Consider the following 22832-nt stretch of genomic DNA (forward strand, 5'->3'; position numbering starts at 1 on the left):
GGATTTTTTTTTTTTTAAGAAACGGATTTTACAGAATAATCTTAAATCCATTTTAAGAGATTTCCTAATGACTTAAACCATGGTACCTTAAAAAGGGAAGAGGTGAATGTTTTTTCAGTGCACCCAAGTGGAAGCCCCAAAGTTTTCTTATAGAGTATATAGAGTCTTTATGATAAATCCATACCACATCAGAAAGTACACATATGAATTCATGATTATTTATCATTGTGCCTCTAAAAGTTTAACCCATATGGACAGATCAGTCACACACAGTTATTCTGTCTTCAAAAGTAAGAGGTAATAATCATAGTTCTAACATGTGGGTTAAAAAAAATCCAAGTTCATGTACTCTTAAAACTTAATTGTCAGTTTCCTGTGTGTGTATAATTTAAAATATTAGAGTCAATCTGCCAAAGATTCATACCATAAAAACTCTGACATTGGTAAATTATGGTTACTAATAGTTGTTTGCTTTTAAAAGAAGTAACAGAGACTTTTTTTCAGAACTTCATGATCATACAGAATATAAACAGAAAGACATGTTAATATTTAAATTCCTTTAAAAATATTTATAGCTTTTTTAAAAAAAAAAGAAAAGAAAAAACAGACAATTAAAAACACTACTTCCTGGTATTTCCCAGGGTGTTTCGTGGTTAAGACACCATGCTTCCACTGTAAGGGGCAGGGGTTTAATCCCTGTTTGGGGAACTAAGATTCCGCATTGCCTGAAGCATGGCCAAATGCTTCCCTAAAATCCCCCCACAAACACACCTTCCTACCATCTCCCTTATCCTGCTGCCCAAACAACATAAAATGCGTATCAGTGGTAGCAAACAACAAAAATCCCAAAGGACAGATGGAATGAACTTGCTATTAGTATTCATGAAACTCCCACTCTATTTTTTATTTTTAAATATGTATCAATATCTACATGTTAAAGTTGGGAAAATACAGACAACCACCCTCACCTCCTTGAAACCTTTTTCCTTAGTTTTCTCTTCCTAGATCTTTGACTATTCCTCTCCTATTTCTTTCTCAAACCAACTCCTTTTCAAACTGCTTTTAGCAACATTCTACTTTTTGTGTGCTTAGGAGTCCTGAGAGTCCCTCAGATTGCAAGGAGATCAAACCAGTCGATCTTAAGGGAAATCATCCCTAAATATTCATTGGGAGGACTGATGCTAAAGCTTAAATCTCAGGATTTTGGTCATCTGATGCGAACAGCTGACTCATTGGAAAAGTCCCTGATGCTGGGAAAGATTGAGGGCAGAAGAAGAGGGCATCAAAGGATGAGATGGCTGCATGGCATCACCGATGCAATGGACATGGACTTGGGCAAACTTCGGGAGATGGTGAGGGACAGAGAGGCCTGGCATCTGCAGTCCATGGGGCTGCAAAGAGATGGATACGACTAGGGTACTGAACAACAGGACAAAAATATTCCAGTTACCCTTTGACTATTCTCACAATGTCTCATGTAATTTATTCCTTCCTCAGTGTTTCTTCTTTCCTTCCATCCATTCTTTTTCTTCCAACTCTCATCATAACAACGTTATTACCTTCAGTGTGAACACAATGCTAAAAAATTTGTGTTCCTAAAATGTTTGTTGTCACATGTCCTCATCACTGTATTTAACAACTTTCAATAGTTTTACAGTATCTTTAAGATCCTCCATAAACCATGCCTCACTATGACCTTGCTGGTCTAATTAAATAATGAATTTCTTCATTATTTCCCACCCATTCTTATCTTTGTACCTTTATTTATGTTTTTACACCTGCTCTGCCTTAAACAGTAGATCCATCTTATCCCCCTATGTCTTTAGTAATTTGTTCCTCCTCTGACATCTTCTGTTGGAGGGAGTCAGAAGAAAGCACTATATTATGAAACCTAGATATCCAATTTAGCATGTCACATGCTGGGTGACAGAGCATCCAGCTAATGACATACAGCAAGCAATGAAATCATGTAGGAATGAAGCGCAGGAAGAAGAGAGAGCCTAGGGCAATACAGATACAAACCATTTGGGACTCAGACTATACTTAGACTCAGACTAATCTTAACCGCTATCTTACAGGAGGTAAGATCCAATGATGACAAGAGCATCTTATCATATCGTTATGTACTCCTATCTAAACCTCTTACACACAGTGAAAACTTAATATTGATGACAGCCCTGATGATGATTAAATTATATTCCAAGTGTTTCTAAAATACAAGTTTATTATATTTATTTGTTAGATAATCAAAAATTTCATGTACTATTTAAAAAGAAAAGGTCTAGTAAGAGGCATCTGCATTCTGGTAATTTTTAGGGCTTCTCTGGTAGCTCAGATGGTAAAGGAATTGCCTGCAGTGTAGGAGACTAGGGTTTGATCCCTGGGTAGGGAAGATCCCCTGGAGAAGGCAATGGCAACCCACTCCAGTATTCTTGCCTGGAGAATTCCATGGACAGAGAAGCCTGGTGGGCTACAGTCTATGGGGTTGCAAGGAGTCAGACACGACTGAGTGACTAACACACACAATTGTAATTTTACTTCATTGAAAAACTCTGGTATCAGAACAACAAAAAAGAGTCAAGTCGTCAAGTGATTAAAATATGAAAAAAAAAAATTTGTCTTTTTAAAGCTTCACACAAGAACTGGTAAGTTCTATGTGGAAAGATACCACATCTTCATCTTCTAGCACAATGGCTACCATAAAGCGTATGCTGAATACCATTGTAAAATGATTGAAAACATTCAGAGATAAGATTAAAGAATGGGATGTTTTATTTTCTGGCTTATAGTCCTGGCCAATGCAACTTGTGCAATAGCTCCTAAAGGGTCAAAACTGTAATTACACAAAAGTTGGCTTTTTATTAAAGGAGGTCTGGTTGAACAAGCAGGGATCTCAGCAGCCTAAAACCCAGGACAGTTACTCTAAAACATTAGAGTCTGATATAAACAAGTAGAATTTCACTTTATCTATCTATCCATCCATCCATCCACCCTGAGAAGTGACAGTTTAGTAACATAGTTTATGGGAAAGCATGCTTCAAGGAACTGCTATAAAGTTTATACATACTCAGTATGGAGACATAATTATACTTTATCCCTCATTTTATTTTCATGCAAAATTTTCTCTTTAATACCTTGCAGTTAACATAGACCAAAATAAACACACTTAAGATAGTCACTATTATTTACTAAAATGATAATATTTTTAAAATGTTGACTACTTTAGGCATAAAGTTTATAGAACATTTATCTTCTTAAAATAAGTTTTTAATGCTTACCGCTGTGTCATCAAAGAGGTTGAGTAAAGAAATCAGAAAGGCGCGTCTGTGCTGACGGTTTCCACGGATCATGGAGTAAAGGTGTGAACACAAAGCACTGGAGGACTCGTCTTGCCTGAAACCCCTTACAGGATCTTTTAGGCATGTGTTGATTGCCTGTTGTACCTGGTAAGACATCTTCATGCCAGCCACCGCTTTCATCTGAAATCAATAAAAGCCTTTTTTTTGTCACAGAAATTAAAAGAGTCAAATTAAAAATATAAATTTAGAGGTAAACTTTATAATTTGGTTTTATTTAAAATAACAAAAATCATAGAATGCAAACACTGGAAGGAATACTAGAGATCATCTATTGTAATCTGCTCATTTTTATAGAAGAAAAAAATAGAGACCCAGAGGAGCCATCACTGTACACAGTAGGCACTAGAACCCATGCATCCTGATTTTCATCCAGGGTGCATGCTGTATATACTGTTACTTCCAGCTCAATCTTAAAGAGATAATTTTAAAAAGAATAAACACCTTGGGGGACAAACTTAGATTCATGTTTAGAAGTAATTAGTAAGCAAAATATTTTATTTGAATATGAATCTGGGTGGGACATTTGCCAAAGAAATGGTTTACCAAAGAACAATATTTAAATTTAGGCTGCACAAGTTAAAAATACATACGTGAATGAATCCAGCATATTTTTTGTCTATTTCCACAAGCTGCTGATCAGCCTTGTTCCGCATAGCTGGTTCTGGGTCTGTGCCCATAGCAATTAAATACGGCACACACTGGAAATAAAAGTAAAGAATTCATGAGACATCATAGGAGTAAAAGCTCTATACGTACCTTAACGTATATTAAAATGTGCTATAAAAAAAAAAAAAAACGTGCTATGTATCTGGGACATATGAGTTTAGCTCACTGGCTTTCCTATAAATGAATGCCATGTTTTAGTGTTCTTTTAAAAATTATTAATCTTCCCTTACATTTAGCTAAAAGTAAAAATGTACTGGAGCATCAGCAAAAATTTTTTTAAAAAAGTGATGTGGTGAACTTCAAGCAATTTCAATGTGAGTTTAAAGTTGTTAAAAAAAAAAACAACAAAAAAAACTAAAGATATATCCATTTAAGATTATGATATATACTACAAATGAATAATCCAATAATTTTTTAGGCCTGCCTGAATTTTCTTTGTAAAGATAATAAAGGGGGAAAAACAATTTGTCTTCCATACTCAACACCAGAAAAATATAAATCCCCCCCCTACAATGCTGATTTTAGATATGGCTTCAATGGTCTGACAGCTGGAAAGCTAGTAATCTGGTAACAGCCATACTCACTGCATACATCTAAAGGTCAGGAAACACCACTACTATGTTAAGTGACTCTGAATTAGAGGTGAGGAGGCCAGAAAAATAGCAACAAACAAATAAAAAACAACTTAAGAAAAGTAAACATAGCACTGAATGAAATGGGTTATCAAGAATCAAACCCTGAATTGCGGGGTGGGGAGGTTCACAAAAAACATTATTAGCTTAACTTATAAAATATGAAAATACATTACATACTATTGTATCAATGTTAAATTTCCTAAATTTGATGACTGCATTATGGTTTTATAAGAGAGTGTTTCTGTTCTTTAAAAAATGTATGCTGAGGTATTTAGAGGTAAAAAATTATGATATCTGAAACTTACTATCAAATGATTTAGTGTACATATGGAGAGATAAAGCAAATGTGGCAAAATGGCAAAATATACATAAAGAGTATAAAGGGCTTAATGTACTACTCTTGCAATTTTTTGATAAATATAAAATTTTAAAGTTTAAAAAAAAGATACAATAAAAGCAAACCCTAAGACTATTAAGCATATCAGCAAAGAGCCCTAAGTATCTAAAAAATTCAAGAGTATCAACAGAGTACTGTACATTTTATTAAGTAATCCTGCCCTGAGTCACAAAGAACAGACTGAATATTCATTAGTGTGTTTTGTTTCAGGACACAGAGAAGAACACAGCATAATAATCAAGAATGTATTTTTAAAAAGTTAAACAAAACAGCCGAAACAAAAATCTTGAAGGGTACAGGCTGTTGTTATTTAACAAACTCACATCTGCAGCCTATGGCACTCTCCTGAATGTGTCAGATGGTGACTACTACAACATGAGCATTAGCTGCCCATCTCGTGTACTACAAACATGTCTTGAGTACATCATCTAGTCTACACATCCATGTTTTAGGGTATTGGGTACTTGATCTTACTTCCAATTAAAGATGAAGGAACAGAGTTCAGATTATATAGGTGACTTTTCCGTGGACTAAAATCCACACTGTTATGATAGATTATACTCTTATCTCCATTTACATTACATGCTGTTGTTGGATTTTAGAGGTAAGAGTAAATGTGAATTAAATCAAATCTATCATCCCTACTTAGAAGAAGTAATACTGAGTACATATTGTGCAAATATAAATTAAAGTTTGTATAACAGAATCAACATTATGAATATGTATGTACTTTGCAGTTAAAAACAACCTAAAAGATGGACTAAAACTTGGATTCCTAACAGTTTGGGACGCACCCCCCGCCCCCAGCCTCCCTGAAATTGACAACTAAGAGGAATAAAGAACTACTTATTTTCTAATCACAATGTCTTCAAGTGGCAACAAATTCTTGGTTCTTTCTCTAAGTGCTATTGCTGTAAAACATACTTACCTGAACTGGATGAATAAGACCTTGGTTTAGAGTCAACGCAATGACATTTAGGGCAAAGTGGCGTACACTTGATTGGGTGTGAAAAAACGCCTCAAGCACCTGTTTGAGGTAAAGCTGCATGATGGAACTACTCATCCCTGAGGAAACATCACCCATTTCTTTCAAATCTTCCTGTTTTGCAACCTTCTTCCCTACAAAAGGAAGTAAACATACTAAGAATATGTATATTAACTCTACTAACTACACTAACTAACTCTACTAACTCTATCTAACTCTACTAACTCTACTAACTCTAACTAACTCTACTAACTACACAATCAAAAGCACAAAATGTGACAGCTGACCCATTGGTCCTTAATTTTTTATTTTTTTAGGTCTGTTAGAGACCCCTTGGAGAACATGATGAGAAAGTATAATCCCTTTCCTTCTGTCAAAATGTTAAGGTCTGCACACACATTCAATTTATAAACTACTTTAGGGAGTTTATGAAGTATCTTCTTTAACTCAACTCCTTTATCTAATATAGGGTAGGAAGGTATCTGGATTAAAAAAGAGTCACAGAGTATGCTAACTGCAGCCCCACTGTGAACTTTGAAAATATATTTTCACTTACAGTCTCTATCTGCCTGCTGCATACGTGTATCTTCTTCTTGTAGGTAGGTCTGGAGGTTTTTTAACACTTGTATTTTTAAATTTACTGAGGAGTTTTTATCAGATAAAATATTATTGTATAGATTTTTCACCTCTTGCTCAAACATTAGACTTGGGTGCTGAATAAAGGCAAATCCTAAAGAAGAGGAAACAAAACAAAATTCTCTTGATATATTCATATTAAAATTAAATATAACATTTATTGACAATGTTGATAAAGTATATAAAGAGTTCCTTATTTCAAAAATTAAAACTTAAAATGACTGGAAGAATATGTTGGTGGCCTTACCTAGAGAAGTATTAGAGCAGGTACTTCTTCCCCCATGCATTAAAAACAAGAAATTGCATTTCAAAGGAGAATTTCACACAAGAGGAAACCTTGAGGAGGGAGCAGGGCCTAGTGGCTAAGGGAGTGGACTAGGAGTCAGGAGTCTTGGGTTCTATTCCTGGCTCCACCACTGACTTGTCGTGTGACCTTGGGTGAGTCACATAATCTCTCTGTGCCTCAATTCTCCATCTGTAAAATGGGGACAATAACATTTACCACCCACCTACCTCAATGGGATATTTTCAGGATTTAAGAGGTAATGTGTGCATTTTTAGATCCCCAGTGGAAGGTACTAACCTTGGTGCTATTAAAATATATTCATTTGATGAAATGGAGTAGTTCTAAAATAAAGCTAAAGTCTATTTATTTCTATATGTTGTTATAATGAAGCCACAATGCTGAATTCTATAATCATAAATTATTACCCATATTTATTACCCAAAATAATATTGCCCATGTTTATTTGTACAAAATGCTTATTTATGGGATAAAACGAAGATCTTTGATGAGAGCAAGTATTATGGATGCCAAATAACAAACTAAATTCAAAGCATAGAGTGATCAGATAACTAGCCCAAGGTGACACAAGATAACAATGGCCCAGGCAACTTTTATTAACTGGTCTGAAGGCACTATTTTCTGGATAGTACTGCTTCAAATTAAAATTTACACTCTTTGTTCTCTGAATTAGATGTAAAACCATTAGTTTTTGCCATTTTATAGTATGTATGTCCAGACTGAAGTACACATTTGACTTGAAAGGTAATACTCCACTAATACAACTCCCTAGTAAGTGGTATATGAATTTTTACTCTATTTGCTATATGTAATTTTCTGAAAGAGATGAAGAGGAAATAAGATATTAAGACTTAATTAAAAAAAAAAGTAAACATTGAAGTTTGGGTACCTTAGAAATATCAGCAATGTCTATGCATTATAAATTACAAACTTTATTAATGCTGCTAAATAAAATTTCTAAGTTATTAACCTTAATGAACAGCTTTATATGTATCTGTACAAAGTAAAACAAAACAAACAAACAAAAAACAACAGCACAAAAACCTAATTTTTTTTAGTGCATTTAATTCAGGTATTAAGACTTTAAGGCTATCCTTCTCAAATTTCTCCCATATTCCACTATCTTTCCAGATAAACTTCAAAGACCTAACCTAACCACATGTATTTATCACATCAATACTCTTGGAAAAATAATATAGAAAAAGTATACATCCAGTTGTTCCTATATGGTTGGTTACCATGTGTTTCTGTATCTTAATAAATAGAAGTTTGTGTAAACTGCCCTTTGTTTTGACTTTAGAAGAGGCAGACACATATATTGACAATGCTTTGCAAAGAAAAACAACAATTAAAAAAATATACAACAACAACAAAAAAAATACACAACAGTACAAATTTTTCTACATCACTTTTCTTTATAAAAGTACTTTGAACCCTATAAAGTAGGGGTAGAAGGAAGTATTGTCACCTCTACTTTACTAATGGGGAAACTGACAAGTTACATGACTTGCTGAAAGTCACCCAGGAAGTCACTGAATGAGCCAAGAATGGAACCCAGTTGTTTTAACCCCCAGATGTATATTCTAGACATCAGATCCTACTTTAAACAGAAACATACTTAAATAAATCAACATTTTAGACTCACAAAAATTTTAAAACTTGCTCAACCTCTCAAACAACTAAGAACTAGGAAGAAGTCTAGACTTAATTTACCTAGACCGATGATGGCTTTTGTTTGCACTTCTTCATCTGAATGCTTTGTAAAATACATCAATAGTTCAAGTACTTTATCCTTTATGTTAACCTAAGGGGGAAAAACACATTAAAGTGTATAAGGAAGAATAGCTCAGATCAGTTTTCAACTGTGAAGGAAAAAAATATCTAAAAGCAAACTTCTACATGTAAACTTTACTAAAGAATAAATCACCAATACATGTATAAATCCATTAATTTTAGAACAACGTCATTCATTGGGACAGTTAAAAAATAAAAGTGATGCTGACAAAGTGTGCCCACAAATACAAAGCAGATATAGCTTACATTAATTTATTATGGACTGGTAACTAACAAATTGGCTTCACAGATCAGAAGCCAGTCTGAAGACCATGTTTTGAATAGCACTGTTTTAGATTAAACCAGACAACTCTAGGGACTTCCCTGGTCTGTCAGTGGTCAAGACTACACGCTTCCACTGCAGGGGGTGCAGGTTCAATCCTGGGTTAGGGAACTAAGATCCCACACGCTGTGCATGCGTGCTAAGCTGCTTTGGTCCTGTCCGACTGTGCAACCCTATGGACTGCAGCCTGCGAGGCTCCTCTGCCCATGGGATTCTCCAGGCAAGAATACTGGCGTGGGTTGCTCTGCCCTCTTCCAGGGGATCTTCCTGATCCAGGGATCAATCCTGCGTCTCTTACATCTCCTACATTAGCAGGCAGGTTCTCTACCACTAGACTTCCCTGGTAGCTCACATGGTAAAGCGTCTGTCTACAATGTGGGAGACCTGGGTTCAATCCCTGGGTAGGGAAGATCTCCTGGAGAAGGAAATGGAAATCCACTCCAGTATTCTTGCCTGGAAAATCCCATGGATGGAGGAGCCTGGTGGGCTACAGTTCATGGGGTCACAAAGAGTTGGACACGACTGAGTGACTTCACTTTCTTTCTTTCCCTTTCTTTACCACTAGTGCCACCTGGAAAGCCCTTTCACATGACGCATATCCAAAAAATAGAAAATAAAATACAATAAAATTAAAACAAAACAAAACCAAAACCCAGACTACTCTAATGCTGCTCATCCTGGGTCATTATAGTCATTTTTTAATGCACAGGTCACATAGTTCTATTTTTTCAGGATACTAAATAATAATATTAGGATCTTTACCTTACTGTTGCCTTTAAAATCTTCCAGATCAAAATCAAAATGCCGACACAGTGCCCCAACAGTGAAAAGGGATCTCAGAAGTGCTGGTTTGTTTGTTAGTAGTGAAGTGTTATTTGGGTCCTCTTGGTGTTGACTTTTTAATTTTGAAATGGCACCTAGTAAAATAAGTAACATTTATTTTTATTATTTATTACAAACCCTCTATTCTTAAACTGTTATATTCAAATAATTACTGCTAATAAACTAAAACTACATTTTACTAAAATTAAGTAAATTAAATTTAAAATTTACTAAAATTAAACTTTTCTAAGTATTAAACATGCCTAGAAATATGAGGGCATTCCAATTGAGCCTAAAAGAACTAATGTAAGGAAAAAAATGGTATTTAAATTTTATTTTACATAGTAGGCAAAAAACTTACTAACATTTACTTATGAGAAGATAAATTTCTGAAGTAATCACATTGGGTTGTTAAGGGAATATAAAAGATACCAGGAAGTAATGCTTCTGAGAATGGACTATAGAGGACAATCAATCATAGCTCTTATAATTCCCTTAATATTATCTTTTATCAGGTATGTTAGAAAGGAACTGTATACTGCATGATCTAGCAAAATAATTTTAAAGCCCAGGCAGTGAACTTACCATAGTATCTATTGAAACAGGCCCACACAAATTTAAAATTTTGTGTCACTTTATTTACAACTGCCCCAAGACAGCTTACACAATGTTGCACTACCTAAAAGAGAAAAAATATTACTGTTTAGATAAAAGTTAAAGACAAAGGTAAAAACAAAGGTAAAAGCATGATTAAGTGATTTAAAAACACATGATTTGTGAATTGTATATTGATCAACACAGAGGTGGTAAAGTGAATGCTTACAGTCATGCCATATTTGATGATAAGCTTCATTAGATCTTCTTCAATAGTGGCAAGGAAAGTTTCACTTGGATGTTCCATCAGTGGTACAACTAGTTCTAGGATTTTTGCAACATTGCAGATAACCATGAAATCATTTTGTGTCTACAAGGATAAAATCAATGCTTTATGAATATCAAAATCTGAAAAGAAACTATATGCAGCTTTATGTATTTGGGGTTTTGGTATTATTTTATAGGTATATTATATACATATATATATATACATACAAGAACTTCCCCCCCGCCTCAAAAAAACCCAAAACAGTATTATTAGGAAAGAGCTTTTTTAAAGTATGAAGGGAAGAGGAGCAGATAGTGACAGGAACCTGGATTCTATTCTAGCTCTGTCACTAATTTACCATGTGATCTTTGAGTCAATTAGTTATAATGCTACAGTTACTGTTTTTCTCCCTAATATGCACTAACGATCACTTCTGAACAATGGTGTTTAAATATTTAACAGAGTATTTTATCAAAGACTAGTACAATTTTTAAGATTAATATTTTTCAAACTAGGATAACAACAATGCAGTAGCTCTCAGTTGAGGGTGACTTTCCTGGTGGCTCAGATGGTAAAGAATCTGCCTGCAATGCAGGAGACCCAGGTTTAATCCCTGGGTTGAGAAGATCCCCTGGAGAAAATGGCAACCCACTCCATTATCCCTGCCTGGAGAATTCTACGGACAGAGGAGTCTGGCAGGTTATATATTCCATGGGGTCACAGAATCAGACACAACTGAGCAACTGACACTTTCACTTTCACTTTGTCCCCCAGTGGATATCTGGCAATATTTGGAGACAATTTTGGTTGTTGTAACTAACACTGGCATGGGGGGGTACTACTTGCATCTAGTGGAGAGAGGTCAAGGATATCACCAAACATCCTGTAACATGCAGAAAAGCTCTTGACAACAAAGAATAACCAGGTCCTGAGTGTCAACAGTGCTGAAGTTGGGTGCTAACAATGGTGCTGTGCTAACCCCTTTTATGATAGAGGAAAATGCAGAATCCCAGAATTAGGTGTAAGTCTCCTTTATTTTAAAATTTAAAATGCTAACATTATAATCTTTATAAATTTTAGAGGTTTTAAAACTGATTAAAAATTGTAGGTAACAGGTGATTAAAGTGGGTGAAGGGATAAATTAGTTTTTCTCAAGATAAATTCATTTGAAAATCACTGACAGAATCTTACTTTAAAAATGCATTAAAATTTTTTTGAAACATAACTGACTTGAAGAATCAAGTAAATAAAGTATCTTAAAATCTGAAAGAAAAATTTAAATGAAGATGAAAATCATGAAGGAAAAGAGCTATAGAATACATGAAATATATGAAATGAATACACATAAGATAGATCAATATCTCAAACATTTAAAGAGTTTTCAAAAAAAGGGTCCACAATTCAAAGGTAAAATAAGCAAAGGATAAGAATAGTCAAATTAAAGAAAATCAAGTTCAACTGGTTAATGCCATAAAAAAAGATGCTAAATCTTCTTGGGAATCAAGGAAGGGAAGCTGAAGCAACAAACAACTACATTCTTTTACATCTGTTAGCCTGGCAAAGAATACAAAAATGATACAGATCATCATTCACTGGTTTCCAAAGAGGCTATGAAACATGTCCACCAGCAATTCAGCAAGAGCTATTCAGACACAAAATCAAAACTGCAAAAAACATTCCTTCAATCTAGGAAGTTAATTCCTCAGACTATGCCAAAGAAAAAGAAGCACCAATATTTAAAAGTATATGAATAGGAATGATTATTAAGGAATTGCTTGTAGTGGCTATCAACAGGAAACAATGTGAATAAAAAATAAATACTCGCCAAGATGGGAAGATGGTTAAACAAATCATAAGATGTTCATAAGATGAATAATACACTGCTATTCAAAAGGATGAATATATATCAGTTGTGTTGAGATTAGTAAAAATGCCTAACAGATAAATATATAACATGACTTGATTTTTTAAAAATCTGGTTAACCATTTGTATATGTGTTTCTGCAATTATAGAGACACGGATAAAATGTTCAAGGACACTCCAGATTGCTTATCCTGAAACGAGGAGGGTAGGATATAAAAAACAACAACAACAACAAACATTTAAAAAGGTGTCTATCATATATATAAGATAGCCTTATTTATATAAAATTTTATATTAGTGTGTGTATGCATAACAAATTATACAAAATGTTTTCAAGTACACTGCTTTAAAAAATATCAATTGAAACAAGGATAATCAAGGCTCCATTGTTGTTTAAATTCTACAGGTAAACAGACATGGTATTGAATTCTAGCTCTGGGACTTATTAGCTGTGACACTGGGCAAATTTATTTATATTCTCTAAGCTTTTGTTTTCTTATCTGTAAAACTGGGATAATAATGGTACTGACTTCATAATGTAAATGAGATGCTGCATGCAAAATTCTTTAGTATTTGGCACTGTGCTCAATAAGTATTAATTATTATTATTAGTCACAGATTACATATTAATCAGTTTATATTTGGATCTAACACAAGCCCTAAAGACAGAAATATATGTTGTCTTAAATGTTGTTTCAGAAGTATTACATATTATTTTTAATGTATTTATCTTCTGATACTTTCCTCTGGTTTTAAAATTTCTTAGGACATCCTGAAGTTTTTCACCTAGAATTTATTAATTTAGATCGCCAAAAAAACAGACCATAGCAGAAAAACAAATTTAGTAAACAGTTAAAATTAGCTCCGTAGGAAGCTCAGAACATAAGTAAAGTAAAAAACTAATTACATTCATAGATTTTAGAGTATTTTAAAATTTACTGTTGTAATAAGCCATTGAATTTACCACAGTGTCATATAAACTGCTAGATTATCTGAATCAAGCAGTATTTAATCTTCACATTTGATTTTAGGAGAACACATGCAATATTAACTTAAAAACCTAACATCACTGATGATCCTTTATTTTCCATATTCAGTATATCAAAAATAACAAATTAAAAGCAAAACCAGAATCCAAGACAGTAAATTTCTCAGTGACAAGAACTTTTTGCCTCACTCACTGTTTAAGTCCTAACAATAGTTACATTTATTAAGCATTACTGAGAGTTTAGCTTGAGGAGCTTACACAGAAATGAAACCTGAACTTTATTTATAATACATCAGAAAAATGATATTTGTAGATAACTTGCCACAAATATTAGAACCTATATTTGAGTACATAACCCAGTTGATCTTTCAGTGAAAATGACTGTCATCTCTTAGTGAAAATGTGGATGACAGAATGCAAATTTAAAATATTTACTACATGGTTTAGATAAGAGAGAAAAACAGGACAGACAGCTCTATACTTACACTACATTTAGTGGTAAGATATGGCTGCATAGTCATAGCATGTTTAACCATGAGCTGGGGTCTTATTTTGCTGAATAAGAACAAAGTGGTTATGCAAGCTACCAATCTTCCAGAATTCACACCTTTATTGTCAGAGTCTGGAAAAACAAACAGAAAATAAGATACTAAAATATGACAAGGCAGTGGAAATTATACAGAATATTATTCAGATTATTCAATACTATCCTCTGAATAGATTTAGTACATGCCTCAATACAACAGATTAGCATTGCTTATGATACTAGACTCCCTGATTTTCTGTATTATATAAAATTACATGTATTAAGGATAAAGGGCAAACAGGCTGCACTATGGAAGGCAAGTTTCACATCAAGGGGAGGAGGACTGAAGTAAAAAATAGAATGAAAGTTGGGAAGTTTATAGAGATGGAATTCTGAGAATAAACATGGTGTTGGTCAGTATCTAAAAATGCATGGAAATGAGAATGGAAAAGAAATTAGCAAAGGAGGACAAAAACAATTTAGCTGAGGTGATACTGTGTTTAAGGTTACTGGGGAAAAAAAGATGCTACTGTGATAGAATGCCAGAAGACAGGAATGATAAGTTAAGAAGGTAAGCCAGTGCTGTATTAAGACAAGCAAATGCTTTTCAGGTAAGAGGAAAGTGTAGCTAGTTAGGAGATACAATGTTTCTTGGTTCTTGGGAGTGTTGCTAGTTAGGAGATACAATGTGTCTCGGTTCTTCCAGTTTTTAGAGGAGATTAGCAATTTTTTAACATTAAGTGACAACAGTATCACCTTTAAAATCTAGAAAAGAGAAAAAGGGGGAAACAAAACAGGAGATACAAAGAAAAAGAGGTAAACATGGAAAATGAAAAAAATAAAAATAAAAAGACTGCATTAAAATATAAAGAATATCAACAATTTTTACCATAAATGGTACCTCTATAAAAGGTAAATGGCCCCCAATTCTGAAAACTGACTGAGGCTGACTATTGTTCCTCATTAATATACATTAGGGGATGGGAAGTAACGTTAGTCTTGTGTACTTTTAAGCAATAGATAACAATTATGAATTTTATGATTTTATAATTATATTTTCATTAATAACTTCAATTTTGTGACTGAATGATAGATAATATAGAATATCAGATATTTAAGGAATTTGTCAATTTAAAAATTACTAACACCTTTCTAGGTCAAGATTAAGCACATTTTATGTAATTATAATTGGTATTAGGAAGGTACTATAAACCTTTTAAAAACATTTTTATAATAATTTCATTTTTATAGAAATTTTTATATAATTTGAAAGATATTGAACAGTTTTTGGATAAGCACATTTACCTACATACATTAGTCCCTGGACTTACTTTAATTCTTGCTCATTATGACATCTAAAATTATGTTCTATTGAAAGATATGTGAAAGAGATGAGTCCCATGCTTCTATAACATTGCTGTAAATAATACCAGTCAACTATAACATAACAATAACCTGGGATTCAACACCAAACAAAAAACAGAGTTCATTTAAAAGTGAAGTAGTTAATTATTAGGCTAAGCAGAGTGAGAGGCAAAAATAAGAAATGTGCACAAAGTATTTTAAAATATCTTATAAAATCAACTTAATGACCAATATATAAAATGTCTTACCAGCTAGAGATTCCTCATATTTAAGAATGTGCTCAACTAGGTTATCAACAAGTTGAGTACAAGCTTTCTTCACAGGTTTATATGAGGAATCCTCTTCAGACTTCAACAACTATAAGTGTATATATATAAAAAAAAAATCCCAGTATAATTATTCATTAGACAATAATAATATAAATGCATCAAAATGTGTCCATATTAAGATTTTCAATTGGTTATTAACAATACTGAAAATGCAAATTCATAAATAAAAAATATATAACAAATATTTAAAAATACAACCAGTAATTAAAGATAGTTCCAAACAATTTTAGTATGAAGTTATTTAAATTGCTATGTCTAGAACCTAAGGCAGACTATGAGAGAAATGAAAACACTAACCTTCCCTTAAGAGTACCCCTCAATGTTAGTTGAGTGATTTTAAAGAATTAGAATTCCGTCCCTCCTCATGTCAAGCTCTTTGATTTCTCAAAAAAGTTTATTATGGGTTAATGACATTTTAAAACTAGCTGTAACTACATCTGACTTGCACTTTAAAATCTGCAATTATAAAACACAAGGCTGGATTTCTTCTCTGTGTTATTTTACCAACTTATTAATAAACAATGATAGAGATGTGCTACAAATAATGATATGAGGAAAAGAGGTCAGTTTAATTATAGCTGAAAAACAAATACAATCTTTCATAATCAGGTAAATGGTAACGTCATCTAAGATACATCTGTTTTGTTAATAAAGAACAGCTAATACAATTATTGGGTTATTAAAGAAGTTGAAATGTGTAATTTCTGTCAAGGGTTCCAATGCTGTACAATTGTAACTTTCTGCAATGATGGCTATGTTTTATATCTGTGCTGTACAATATTGCTGCCACAAGCCACATGCAGCTACTAAACATTTAATGTAGCTAGTATAACTGAGAAATTAAAAGTAAATAAAAATTCAAATTAAATGAAAAATCACACATGGCTATATAGGACAGTGAAGATTTAGTTTAAACTTTCACTACAAGATGTGTGGATGACTACAATTGATAGCAATCAGAATAACAAATCACACACATTTCCCCTCCTCCTTCCAATTTAAAGTAAGAAATCAAATCAAGAGAACTTCAATTTACCCAGTTTCAGCTCTAAACAGCAAGTTCTCCTTGTCCTGCTCTGTAACTCAACCTTAAGCAGCTATTAATATTACATGCTACCTTGGCCTTTTTGGGAAGGGGTAGAAAACAGGCTCTTTACCCTTGTTTTGCTTTTTGCTCTCCAAGACATCAAGCATACATAAAAGTATTAATAATATAAATCATGATTTTACATTTTGGGTTATGACACACTGCCAATACTGGTATGTACCCTTTTCTTTGCTTATAAATATAATGATGCGCTATGAACCTAACTTAAGAGTATCTCCAATAACATATTTCCCAATGTGCTCCTTCCTTGATCCCATCTTCTGTTTCACTTTCAAAGTACCACTTATCAAGAACTTTTTCCATTTCTTCACTTAAAAAAAAAAAAAACTAAGTTAAATACTGTTTCTAGTTTTGCTGGATTTTCAATTTTCTAAAAGGTATTATGCTAGATGCAGTCTTCTGGGATTTGCCTTTTCCATTTAATATGTCACTAACTGTAATCCAGGTTGTTGCATGGAACCGTTACTTTACTCATTTTTGCTGCTATAAAATAGGCCATTATGTCTATACTGCAATTCATTCATCCATTCTCCTGAAGATAGGTTAATTATTACTTTAGTGGCATAATGAGCATTTTTGTTTGTCTCCTGGTACACATATGTAAGATTCTCTTGGGTATGTACCTTGGCATGAAATTACTTGGTCATGGGTAATATCAATGTTCAACTCTATGAAATAATGCTAAATTTAAAAACTTTTGTCGGAATATTTTCTCAGCACCAGTGTTTAAGAGATACTCTTTAATTCACCTTTTCTCCACGATTTATCATCTGAATTCTCAATTTTTGCCAATCAAATGGGTGTAAAAATAGCCTTGATTTGCATTTCCCATATTATGAATGAGGTTGAATACCTTAAGTCACATGTGTTTTTTTCTTTATGAAATGCCCATTCATTACTTTCTCCTGCTTTCCTACTGAGACTCTTGCCTTATACTGGTTTGTAGGAAAGGAGTTCTTTATATTTTTTAATAATGTTCCTTTGTCAGTTATATGTGTATCAAATATCTGTCCCACTTTGTGTTTTTTCTGGATTCACAAATATTCTTCATTTTAAGGCAGTGAAATTTATCAATCTTTTCAGGTTACTGGTTTTTTGTGACTCAAGAAATTCTTCCTTAAGAAAAGTCAAAAATATATTAATACATATACTGTCTTCTGGGGCTTCCCAGGTGGCGCTAGAGGTAAAGAACCTGCCTGCCAATGTAGGAGACACAAGAGATATGGGTCGATCCCTGGGTCAGGAAGATACCCTTGTGGAGGGTATTGCAATCTACTCCAGTATTCTTGCCTGGAGAATACCATGGACAAAGGAGCCTGGCAGGCTACAGTCCAAAGGGTTGCACAGAGTTGGACATGACTGAAGCGACTCAGCATGCACATACATACTGTCTTTTAAAAAGTTTAAAGATTTCTTTTAATCTGTGTATGTGTGTGTGTGTGTGTGCACGCACGCTCTGTCATGCCAGACTCTTCGCTGAGTTGAAGAAATAAAACAAACAAACAAAAAACCCTTATAGGTAGCCACTTGTTCCAGTCCCATTTATTGAAAAGTTCAAGCTATCTTAATTACTCAATATTTAATAAGTCCTGGTACCTGTTAAGACACATTAGCGCTCCTGCATTTTCAGAAGTGACAATTATTTTCAACTCTTTACTTTTCCATATATGGTTTAACACCTTGACATGCTTGATAAATATTTTCTATTCTCGATTTTGATGAGATCTCTTTTAACATCTTCCCATTTTGCATGATTTTTATTTTAGATTTTATAGTTTATTCTCTGTCAGATTTTACTTCTAGTTTACTAGACGTTATCATTCAAGGGTATTAAACTTTATCAACAATTTCTTTTGTATCCTCTGATTACTTATTTTTTGTTTAATGTTAAATCATACACACACATGCTGATGTTAAACCAGCCCCACAATATGCATGCACAGATGTACATATATATGTATGCATATATAATATATATAGCATAAACATATACACATCTCTATCCAACTTTCTGATGGGTAAGTAAGCTGTAGACATCAATATACTATCTCTCTTTTCCTTTTGAGATAAAATTTACATGAAATGATATGTACAAATCTACAGTTGCCCAGTTTTGTTAAGAACATTCCCCTTTATAACTAAACACTCTACCAAGATAGAGGACAAACTTTTTCCATCTTTAACTTACATTAGAATCATCTGGAGACTGCTAAATTATAGAATGGTGGGCCCCAACTTCAGAGTTACTGATTAAATAAATCTGGACAAAAGTCTTAAAATTTGACTTCTAACAAGTCACAGATAATCTTGTTAACTTTTAAAACCGCTAATAGAGATTATTACCATCACCCTTGAAAATTCCCTCATGTTCCTTTCCATTCGATCCATGGCTCCCTGCAACCACTCTTCTGATTTTTTTCCATATGGATTAGTATAGTCTCTCCTAGGGCTTCATATAAATAGAATCATAACATGTACTCTTCTGTATAAGACTGTTGTCACTCTGTGTAATGTTTTCATTATTTACCTATGTTGCTGTTAAGTATCAATAGTTTGTTCCTTTTGACATGCTGTACTATCTAGCTGTTGGATACATCAGGCTTTCTTTAGCCATTCACTGGTTGATGGAGACAAAGACACTATTTGACTGTAAACTCAGGAACAAGAAATCAAGCTGCATCTTCAACCCTTTGCTTAGAAATCTCCTCAGCTAAACATCCAATTTCATCACTTGAAGTCTCCCCTTTACCAAACACTAGAAAAGGAATACAATTTAGCCAAGTTCTTTGCAACATTACAAGGAGAACAGACTTTTCTCTGTTGTCCAATAGCATGTTCTTCATTTGCATCTGAGACCACATCACAATAGCCTTTAACCATCCATATTTTTACCAACATTTTGTACATGATTATATACATCCTGAGAAACCTGTATGTAGGTCAAGAAGCAACAGTTACAACCGGACACGGAACAATGGACTGGTTCCAAATTAGCAAAGGAGTAGCACGTCAAGGCTGTATATTGTCACCCTGCTTATTTAATCTACATGCAGAGTACATCATGTGAAATGCCAGGCTGGATGAAGCACAAGCTGGAATCAAGACTCCTGGGAGAAATATCAATAACCTCAGATATGCAGATGATACCACCCTTATGGCAGAAAGCAAAGAGCAATTAGAGTCTCTTGATGAAGGTGAAAGAGGGGAGTGAAAAAGCTGGCTTAAAACTCTCAAAAAACTAAGATCATGGAATCTGATCCCATCAATTCATGGCAAACAGGTGGGGAGACAATGGAAACAATGACAGATTTTATTTTCTTGGTTTCCTATGGTGTCTGCAGCCATAAAATTAAAAGATGCTTGCTCCTTGGAAGAAAAGCTATGACAACCCTAGACAGCGTATTAAAAAGCAGAGACATCACTTTTCTGGTAAGCAGCCTGCGGTGACCTCTAAAAATAGTGCGCTATTCAATCAACCCATAAAACCCCACAAAATCATGCAAATCAAGAGGTTAAACTCTTCATGTTCACTTTAAGAACACTCGTGAAAACTGCCCAGGCCATAAAGGGTATGCATATCCGAAAAGCCTCCAAGTATCTGAAGGATGTCACTTTAAAGAAGCAATGTACGCAATTCCACTGTTACAATGGTGGAGTTGGTAGGTGTGCACAGGCCAAACACTGGGGCTGGACGCAGGATCAGTGGCCCAAAAAGAGTGCTGAATTTTTACTGCACATGCTCAAAAATGTAGAGTAATGCTGAACTTAAGGGCTTAGATGTAGAATCTCTGGTCACTGAGCACATCCAGGTGAACAAAGCCCCCAAGATGTGGCATAGGACTTATACAGAGCTCATGATCGTATCAACCCCTACATGAGCTCTCCCTGCCACATTAAGATGATCCTTACTGAAAAAGAACAGATTGTTCCTAAACCAGAAGAGGAGGTTGCACAGAAGAAAGTGAAGAAACAAAAACTTATGGCCCAGGAATAAAGGCTGCAAAAAATAAATGCAAATAAAAGTAAAGGAAAAAGAAAAAAAGGCAGATACATCACTTTGCCAACAAAGGTCCGTCTAGTCAAGGCTACGGTTTTTCCAGTAGTCATGTATGGATGTGAGAGTTGGACCATAAAGAAGACTGAGCATCGAAGAATTGATGCTTTTGAACCATGGTGTTGGAGAAGACTCTTGAGAGTCCCTTGGACTGCAAGGAGATCAAACCAGTCAATCCTAAAGGAAATCTTTGGCAGGACTGACACCGAAGCTCCAATACTTTGGCTACCTGATGCAAAGAGCCGACTCATTAGAAAAGACCCTGAATTGTTAGCATAAGCTTAACCAGGTTAGGACTCCAACTGCAGCTCCTGTACCAGATGAGGTGTCAGTGCTTGAACAAATTAACATCCTCTGGAACCTGGTGTATAGCTAATGATCTGGAAGATACCTCTTTTTCTCAGCCTTGTCAAAGGCCCACCAGAAGCAGTTTGCTCTTAACTGGCAAGGCCAGCAATGTATTGCACTGTCTCAGGGATATCTTAACTCCCCAGTCTTACATTATAATTTAGTTTGTATGACCCTGATTATCTTTCACTTTAACATGACATCACAATGGCCCATTACATTGATGGCATTATGCCAACTGCACATAGTAAGCAAAAAGGAACAAGTACACTGGACTTATTCAGAGAATTTGCATGTGAAAGGGTGGGGAATATATCCTACAAAAATTTAGGGGTCTTCTACTTAGAAGAAATTCCTGGGGGCTTAGTGGTGTGGAACATGGTGTGATGTCCATTGTAAAGTAAAGAATAAGATGTTGCATCTGGTCCTTTCTATAACCAAAAAAGAGCTCAATGCCTTAGTGAGTTTCTTTGAATTTTGGAGGCTTATTCCTCATTTGGGTATATTATTCTGGCCCACTTACTAAGTGACCTGAGAAGTTGCCAGTGCTGAATGGGGCACAGAACAGAAGGTGGCTCTGGAAAGGCAGGTCCAGGCTGCTGTGCAAGCTGCTTCGCCACTAGTGCCACAGACCAGCAGCACTTGAGGTGTCAGTGGCAGATGTGGTTGCTGACTAGAGCCCCTGCCAAGCCTCTATAGGTGAACTGCAGTACAGGTCCTCAGGATTTTGGAACAAAGCCCTGCCACCCTCTGGGATAACCACTCTCTTTTTGAGAAATAGGTCTTGGCATGCTACTTGGCCTTAGTAGATACTGAATGCCTACTCATGGGCCACCAAAATCATCATGCATTCTGAGCTGTCCATCATAAACTGGGTGGCTGCCTCACCAAGCCACAAAGTTGGGTGTGCAAAACAGCATTCTATCATCAAAGGGAAGCAGTGTATACATGATTAGGTCAGAGCAGGCTGAAGGGCACAAGTTAATTACATGAAAAAGTGGCCAAAATGCCTATGGTTCCCATTCTGCTACACTGCCTTCTCTCAGCCTGCAGCTCTGGCCTCAGCTGACCATAGGGAATATCCCTGGTTTACAGATCAGTCTACACAACATGCAGGGATTACCCAAAAGTGGACAGTTGCAGCAATACAGCCCCTTTCTGGGATATCCCTCAAGGACAGTGGTGAAGAAAAATTCCCCCACTGGGCAGAACTTCAAGATGTGCATCTCATTCACTTTGCTTGGAAAGACAAATGGTCAAAGTTGGTGACAAGGGAATCTGGAAAAGAGGCATCTCTGTATGGTAAAATATTTATATCCCACATGGATGTTCACCAAAGGGTGACCTCAGCAGATGAGGATTTTAAAAATCAAGTGGATAGGATGACTTGCTCTGCAGATACCTTCTCCAAGGTTAACAGCCTCTTTCCGCAGCCACTCCTGTCCTCACCCAATGGGCTCATGAACAA

The 22832-nt window shown here is 34.9% G+C and overlaps 1 protein-coding gene across 3 annotated transcripts in view; it reads right to left on the minus strand.

Moving 5' to 3' along the window:
* Positions 1 to 22832, minus strand: part of NIPBL (NIPBL cohesin loading factor) — a 192866-nt gene that overhangs the window by 7250 nt on the left and 162784 nt on the right. For all 3 annotated transcript variants that reach the window (XM_043488980.1, XM_043488978.1, XM_043488979.1), the window contains 10 exons: positions 15774 to 15882; positions 14120 to 14256; positions 10744 to 10884; positions 10506 to 10599; positions 9861 to 10015; positions 8696 to 8786; positions 6599 to 6772; positions 5986 to 6176; positions 3950 to 4057; positions 3279 to 3479 (listed from right to left, as the gene is read on the minus strand). In XM_043488980.1, the coding sequence (XP_043344915.1) occupies positions 3279 to 3479; positions 3950 to 4057; positions 5986 to 6176; positions 6599 to 6772; positions 8696 to 8786; positions 9861 to 10015; positions 10506 to 10599; positions 10744 to 10884; positions 14120 to 14256; positions 15774 to 15882 (1401 nt within the window). The remainder of the gene's footprint in view (positions 1 to 3278; positions 3480 to 3949; positions 4058 to 5985; positions 6177 to 6598; positions 6773 to 8695; positions 8787 to 9860; positions 10016 to 10505; positions 10600 to 10743; positions 10885 to 14119; positions 14257 to 15773; positions 15883 to 22832) is intronic.

Source organism: Cervus canadensis, chromosome 16, assembly GCF_019320065.1.
Source record: "Cervus canadensis isolate Bull #8, Minnesota chromosome 16, ASM1932006v1, whole genome shotgun sequence".
Taxonomy (NCBI): domain Eukaryota; kingdom Metazoa; phylum Chordata; class Mammalia; order Artiodactyla; family Cervidae; genus Cervus; species Cervus canadensis.